We start from the raw sequence: 7,864 nt of genomic DNA on the forward strand, positions 1-7,864 counted from the left end.
TTTATTAAAGAGGTTAAAGAGCAAATACAATCCTGTTTTGTTTGACAGAATACCTCATAAAAAGAGAACCAATTACCTATACTAGTTAAATCAATGAAAATTTAGTGTGTCCCTAGTTTTCCTTTTCTAGTCCTAGCTGATTGAAGCACATTATCTGGTCACACATGTTGGAATGGCAGTTGTGTGAGTGAGACGTGGCATAGAGCTACTCTCTTGCCGTGAAGTCTGGTGGCATTAGCATGGCTGTACCGTAAGATCCCAGAAGTCAGCACCAGGAAATGAAAGTGCTGGAGCATCTGTTGGCCATTCAGCACACGTGTTGCTCCCAAATCTCTTTGAGATCCACGTTCACAAGGAACTTGAAAAATGTACAAGTTAGCCATTAGTGGTTCAGTTGGACTGATATAAGGAAGGTCATTTCTGTCTCATATTTGAGGTAAACTTTTCTTTTACATGAAATGGATAATATAACTATCAAATCCACAGTACAGTGGCAGAATGAGATATGTTTAGGGTTTTTTTTTTTTTGGAATGTTGTGATGTTTGGGAAGGGCAGCCAGAGTAAATTTCCACTGGCGCAGGAACAAATCCAGCGCTGCAGAGAGAATAAAGCTTCTCTTCTGGGATTCACATCCAATCCTTCTGAAAGCTTTAATGAAATGGGACATTTAGTCAGTTCACAGGCCAATTTGTGATATAATAATGTGAGACTGGTACATCTACAAAGATTTTAAATGATTTTGAAACCGCATCCATCAGACTTTGTTTGGAATGGTTGGATAATCGTATAAAGCCTATAGTGCTGGATTTATCCACATTCCTGATGGCACACTCTGCTCACACTCCTCCGGTCTGAAGACAATAGCGCTATATCCCTGCCTTTTGTTGCATGTGAGCACTAAAGCGCAGTTTTGTATTTGTGAATTTGTGCATGAAAGAGGTTTGTTTAAATTTCCAAAATTTGAGTGTGTTACTGACCACTTCAGGAGATGTGTGTGTCGATGTCTGCGAGTGTGTACATACACATGTGTGCAAGCATGTGTGCAGGTATGTGTTTCTGTGTGTGTGGGATTGTGTATTAAGGGCGTGTGTGTTTAAAAGGCAGACAATAGCAGAAAATGCTGAGGTTGCAGTGAGGGGTTTAGGGATTCTGCAGCCCTCCCCCAGTCATGAGCGGGTCCACGCAGGTGCACTCAATCCTCTGCCAAACAGCCATGTGAAAAGTAACAAATACAGACCCACCAAATCACTTATTGCCATACAGTGGGGTCCACCACATTAATGTTGTCACAAATTTCTAATTTTGATATAATACCTTGAAAAATATTTAGGGCATATTTATTAGAAAATATTTAGGGCCCACTGAAACAATGCAGGAAGACTTTTCAACTTCTGTGACAACAGGTTTTCAAACAGTTTTCATTACAAAGCGGGTTTAATTCTGTATTCATTGGTCCATATGTAAAAATAAAGCATAACTGGTTTGGCACACACTGTGTTTCCAAATGCATGTTAAACTCACTGCACATGCAGAGATGGAGTTCACTTGCTGCATTTACTGCAAACCTAGCTGCTCTGAGATGCTGAATACATTGTACCATGAGCTGGCAGGGTTTGAAAAAAAAAAGACGATTTACTTATTTCATTTCACACTTTGGTGTATGTCAATTTGCTGCCAGAGAAATGAGAGAGAGAAAAAGCACAGGTGGTACCAGTGTCAATACTCTGAATAAAAGAATACTGAAACCATTTCAAATATTTGGAAAAGATACAGCATGTATAGATTTTTTTTTTCATAAATGTAGAACACATTTTAGTACGAAAGCTATTACATAATACTGAATCATTGTTTGTGAAAATGTTCATTTGCAGATTCCATGAACACATTTGTGCATACACGCCTAGTGAATGTTTCAGGAATTTGAAAAACTAAAAACAATAACCTAAAAACTGGTAAAGTTGCTAAGAAATAGTTAGTATTCTGCATTATTTCTATTTCTATAACAGCATTATTAATGAAAAAGTATTTACTTTTTTTTTTTTTGAAATTATATTGTTAATATATTACATATAATATGTTAGATTACAAATACACATTTTCAACATTCACATTTAACATTCAGACATTATTGCTGTCAAGTCTGCTATTCACTGATACAATGGGCAACATAATGTACTAAAAAGTGCAGCTATACCTGTAGGTTTACTTTTATATATGCAGCAGCAGCTCTGTGTTTACACCCTCTGTTGTTGTCATTGGAAACACTTGTTTGTGCCTGTGGTTAGAGTAAAGGGTTTGTATCATGGCACAACAAGCTTCACGACACACTTGTAACAGCTTCCTTAAACAGGAAGTTACAACGATATGTCTAAAACCCGGTCTTGATACACATTCATTACTTCAGAGATGTGGTTTTGTCTTGTGTTTCTCCATATTATTCAAGATAGGCAGCGATGTGTTTCAACGCTGAAATATTAAGAAATAAATTATACATAGTTTCTGTATTAAACAGTACATTTTTAAACCTTTGATAATCTAAACAACGACTTAACTAAATATTAAAGCATTTTAATATAGTTTGAAACGATGCCATCAATTTTTACACAAATAAGGACAGTCCCTCAGTTGTGGTGCCATTTCCACCACAACCAACAGTTGTGTTATCAATGCCTTTTTTAAAGTTAGTGTACTTGGTTACCAATGAAGACCATGCTTGAGATTAAATATTAGACATGTGATGTATGAAGAAAATATGCAAAACTTGCAAAAAGTGTAAAGTATATTTTAAAAATATATTTAGGACACACAAAATGCTAGCTAATAAGTTAACAGCTAACAGCTGTTTTGGACTGTTTTCACTTGTAAATGGTGCTTGATCTGTGCATATTTCTCTTCTGACTCAGATGAGCCTGCTTTTTCACTGGAAAAAGTAATATTGAAAGTAGATGACTCATGGTAGCCGAGAGCAACAGTTTGAAGTCAACAGTTAAAAGTCTTAATGATGGATTTGTTTATATTACAAGCATGCAGCTATTTGCTTCACAAGGTGTTAATTGATGGAGTCATGTCGATTACTTTGGATTATTGTAATTCTTTTATAATATTTGTTGTTTGTTCAGAATGGCAACAATTGCAGAATTGGCCTGTGACAAATTACATAAACTAGTGAGAGTATGAAAAGGTTAGAGAGCCAAGTGTTCCAAATGTGCCCATAGATTTATTCAAAAGTCTGTTTTATGCATAACAGTGAGCACAAATTAATGCAATGGAAAATAGCCAATAGACAGTTGAGGAAACCACTATAAGACTAAGTTTAGCACAGAGAGCCTGTGATTCTGACTCACTCTGACTCACTCACTCCACTCCATCTTACGCCACTGCTCCTCACTGTTATTCTCTCATAACAGGCCTTCATGTTTTAAATGCACAGGCCTTGTTCTGAGCAAATCTTTAGGCAGATTTCACCTTGAGAAATGCACCTATGATTTCGCTGCCCTTCATTTTATGGATTGCCTGAGAAATCCTGCTTGGGAGCTTGATAAGCCAGAGGCATATTCAAACAAAGCAGTGCGCTCAGGGCATTACATGGTGGATCTGATGAGAATATTAAATAGAAAGCTTGGACTGGTGTCTTGATGGAATATTCTCTAGAATATTACAGCAAATCTTACAGTCTTTGTGTTGCCAAAGGTTTCTGACAGCTGCTGTGAGGCAGATTCTCAGGTCTGCAGGTGTAGTAGAGCTCAGAGAAAGCCTTGAGATTGTAATGACTTTGGTGAGCTATGAGGGCTGGGTGGAGCAGTGTAGGGAAATGCAAGATCAGGGAAGGGCGGCACAAATAGTCAGAGAGCGTTATGGAGGGAATGACTGACATGGGGAAGACTGAATTGTTAGCTGTACTGTGAATCTAATGTGCATGAAGCACAAACAAGTAGACCTGACTGGAGCTATAATTGCATGAAAGGTGTGGTCTCACTTTCACCGAGGACAGAATGCCACCTCACTGGAAATGTGAGCTTAATGAGCTTAACCTTAAATGTGCGAACAATACTTTACTTGAACAACCAACTGCAAAAATAATGTTGAATGATACTGTACAATGAATGCATAACACACATTATGTCAATAAATCAAAGGAAAATAGAAGTGATGAACACCTTTCTTTGTCCCTTGCATGCACTAAAATGTTTGTCATTTATTATTATTACAGTCTTTGAGACATTTACCCATCTGTACCTCAGATTCACATTATTACACACATTTCATTATGAATAATGCATTTTACATGCAATACAAAAGAAAAAAAAAACATTTGATCTATGCCTATGAACTATTTAATGTGTTGAACATTTTGTGCCTACAGACTTGCATTTGTGTATTGTACAGCTGTACTCTATCATGTATATGAGGATGTTGAAATATGCTGAATATGAAATACTTTTAGGAAGCTGACGTGTTCCGCAGTTGTGCATCTAACAGTTTTTCAAAAGAGCATTTTGCAAATTATTTTGTATTTATTTTTAGTAGCCTATTTTGTCATACTAAATTAACATTTTAAATTATAAATACAAGCTAATAAATGACAAACTAAGTAATTAAATAAATAAGACCAGTCATATTTGCTAAAAACACACAAATATATATGCATTTTAAATTTATGCATCAACTTCTCGTTTATATATATATATATATATATATATAGTTTTTATAATGCATTTCATTATAGTAATATATGTTGCACTGTTCTATGCTGGTATGCTGGTTTATGGGGTGATTTGGTTTTGGGGGACTGGAATGACTTTGTGCCATAAAGTTATGCCATAATGTGGGTTTTAGAGAGCATGCAGCCTCAGGGGGAAGAGAAACAGAGAGAGTCATTGGCTGAGGACTCGCATCTGCCTCTTCCCTGAAAAAACAGCAGATCATTTAAAGTCGGTTCGCATCGTTTGAAACTTGTGAAACTGAGTCTGGACTAAACCAGGAGCAGCTTCTCAAACCAGAGTCTTCGTCGCCTTCAGTGACCAGGAAGGTAGGAAACTAAACTCCCTTCACTTTTAGTCTCGTACTTCATTGAGTCTCCTAAAGAGAGCTAAAATGTTATTTTGTATCTGGGTTATCACTTTACATCTGTTACTTTCTAGCGTCTTTCATTTTGGGATGTTTGCAGGGGATGTTGGTAGCGGATTTTATTTCTTTGTTTGCTTTAATAGACTATCCAGATCCCCGCTTTATTAAGGAAAATGTAGAACAGGAAATAACAGTTTCATTATAAATGTAGAGGTGGAGTCGAGCTGCAGACGGCTTTTATAATAGTAGGCTACTGCAAACTCTTATCTATATTTACAAGCATATGTGGTATTATTCGCTTGTGCTTTGCAGGCATTTGTGATCATGCACACTTTTAGACCATAAAAACCCTTCACGTTTAAATGATCTGAATCGCAAAAAAAAAAGAAAAGAAAAAAAAAAGAAAGATCCCCGCTTTATTAAGGAAAATGTAGAACAGGAAATAACAGTTTCATTATAAATGTAGAGGTGGAGTCGAGCTGCAGACGGCTTTTATAATAGTAGGCTACTGCAAACTCTTATCTATATTTACAAGCATATGTGGTATTATTCGCTTGTGCTTTGCAGGCATTTGTGATCATGCACACTTTTAGACCATAAAAACCCTTCACGTTTAAATGATCTGAAAAGCAAAAAAAAAAAGAAAAGCAAAAAAAAAGAAAAGAAAAGGTAACACTTTATTTTAAGGTGTCCTTGTTACACGTTACATGTACTTACATGCAAGTAACCCTAAGCCAAACCCTAATCCTAACCCTAACTATAGGATATTGTAAATAAATGTAGTTAATTAATATTACTCAGTACTTAAATGTATAATTAAACTGTAACAAGGACACCTTAAAATAAAGTGTAACCAAAAAAAGTACGCTGATTGTGCATGTTATTTAATTGAAAATGTTAAAAAGTTCTTATTTAATTGATTTGTTTCTTTAAAATCCTGGCTAGAACATTAATATGTGGGCGTGTCCATTCAGACACGGACGTGAAACCCTTACATGAATTACCCATACTTTACATCAAAATATTTAGGCATAAGTTTTAGTTTAAGAGTTTCAGCCTCGTGTAATTAAATTCTAAATGATTAAAAAGGTGTAATTAATTTATAACTGCAGGGTGTTGGCTACACTGCTTTGATTTTTGCTTAAAGGCAAAGCTAATTTAGAATTCTTATTTTTCCAGTGCTGAACAGTGAAATTAGATGATAGATGATAGATAGATAGATAGATAGATAGATAGATAGATAGATAGATGTAATCTAGCTACAGTAGGCTATGTATTGTGTGAAAAGTAGTTGCCTGGTTATGATTGCATTCTAAATCGGTTAATGTTTATGCTATCTTTTATAGTTTATGGTAAATAGCACTGTCAGGTATTTCTTCTAATACTATGAATCTGTAAATGGCAGATCTCATGCACATGCAAAGTGTTTTCTTTGCATAAAATGTTTTCCTGGTAAACTCAAAGGAACGGGGCAGGCATGTCTGCCCACAGCTGTAGGCCTAATCATGCAGCATGACTCATTTGTTGGCATCCCCATCCGGCTGGGCTGCACCCACCTTATGCTTCAACTGAGGAATTAATAACCTCACAGCCATATCATCATATCTAACAGCCTAATCATCATAAATATATATATTTTTTTTCATATGACTTGAAAATGCAGTTAAATGCTCACTCATGAAGTGCAGGTACAGTAATGCAGGGAGCATATAAACAGTATCATATTGTCATCCGAGAATAAATGCATCTGATGCTTTCTGCATTATTATTGATGCAAATGTTTTTTTACCATGTGCATCCACACATTTTCCTAATATTTAAATAAAATTGAATGCCACTTTGTTATAGTTTTTTTTTTAATATGTAGTAGATGAAGAAACCTTAGTCTTTGGTCTCTGTAATTTTAATGTTAGTAAAAAATAAGAACATTTGCTATTCCAGTGTTTTCCTTTATAAGATCCATTGTGCACCTACTTTATCACCCTCCCAGTAATTTTCACCTTCAGACCATTAGGTCTTCGAATTGAATGGATTTTCATAGTTAATTTCAGCCACACTATTTTTGTATGTTCCAGGAATCATGGTTTTCCATAAGGAGTTCCAGAATGCAGGCAAGGAGCCTGGTCTGCAGATTTGGAGGATAGAGAAGATGGATCTGAAACCTGTCCCCAAACAGCTCCAAGGAAACTTCTTCACTGGAGATGCCTATGTTGTCCTTTACACCACTTCTGCTCCATCTTACAATGTCCACATGTGGTTGGGTGAGTGAAAATAACGTCTCAGGTTACGTATGTAACCATGGTTCCCTGAGTAGGGAACGAGACTCTGCGTCCTCTAGGGGTCGCTATGGGGAACGCCTCGTCGTGACCCGTGTCTGAAGCATACATTGAAAAACACCAACAACACGTTGGCCGGCGACAGCCATGACATCACTACCGGTGCGACTATAGTATAAATAGGCGCCGGGAGAACACATCATCCACTTCTTCGTCTGAAGCTTGCGTCCGAAACAGAAACACACAGGTCCCGGAAAACACTGCAAAGGAGCTAGCAGATGGATTATAAACACAACCACCAGCGCATTAAATACACACATATATATATATTTAGAAATGGATCGTACTCACCCACCATGGTTCCCATGCCGGAGCTCCGTCCGAAGATGCCTCTAGTCCGGACCATAGGTAAGGTGGTTACTATGAAGCCATAGAACCAACCAAAACATCATAGGTCCAGTATAGGAGACTGTAAAGCAGGAAGTTCCTACCTAACCTCGGTCAGGTGGAGAGATGGTGG

General features: G+C 36.9%; 1 protein-coding gene across 1 annotated transcript in view; it reads left to right on the plus strand.

The window, feature by feature from the left end:
* The first annotated feature begins 4,873 nt into the window (after nt 1-4,873).
* Nucleotides 4,874-7,864, plus strand: part of LOC107675434 (gelsolin-like) — a 13,885-nt gene continuing 10,894 nt past the window's right edge. The window contains exons 1-2 of the mRNA XM_016469770.1: nt 4,874-5,030; nt 7,144-7,329. Coding sequence (XP_016325256.1) covers nt 7,149-7,329 — 181 coding nt within the window. The 5' untranslated portion in view covers nt 4,874-5,030; nt 7,144-7,148. The remainder of the gene's footprint in view (nt 5,031-7,143; nt 7,330-7,864) is intronic.

This window comes from Sinocyclocheilus anshuiensis, unplaced genomic scaffold (genome assembly GCF_001515605.1).
Source record: "Sinocyclocheilus anshuiensis isolate Anshui unplaced genomic scaffold, SAMN03320099.WGS_v1.1 scaffold1696, whole genome shotgun sequence".
Taxonomy (NCBI): Eukaryota; Metazoa; Chordata; class Actinopteri; order Cypriniformes; family Cyprinidae; genus Sinocyclocheilus; species Sinocyclocheilus anshuiensis.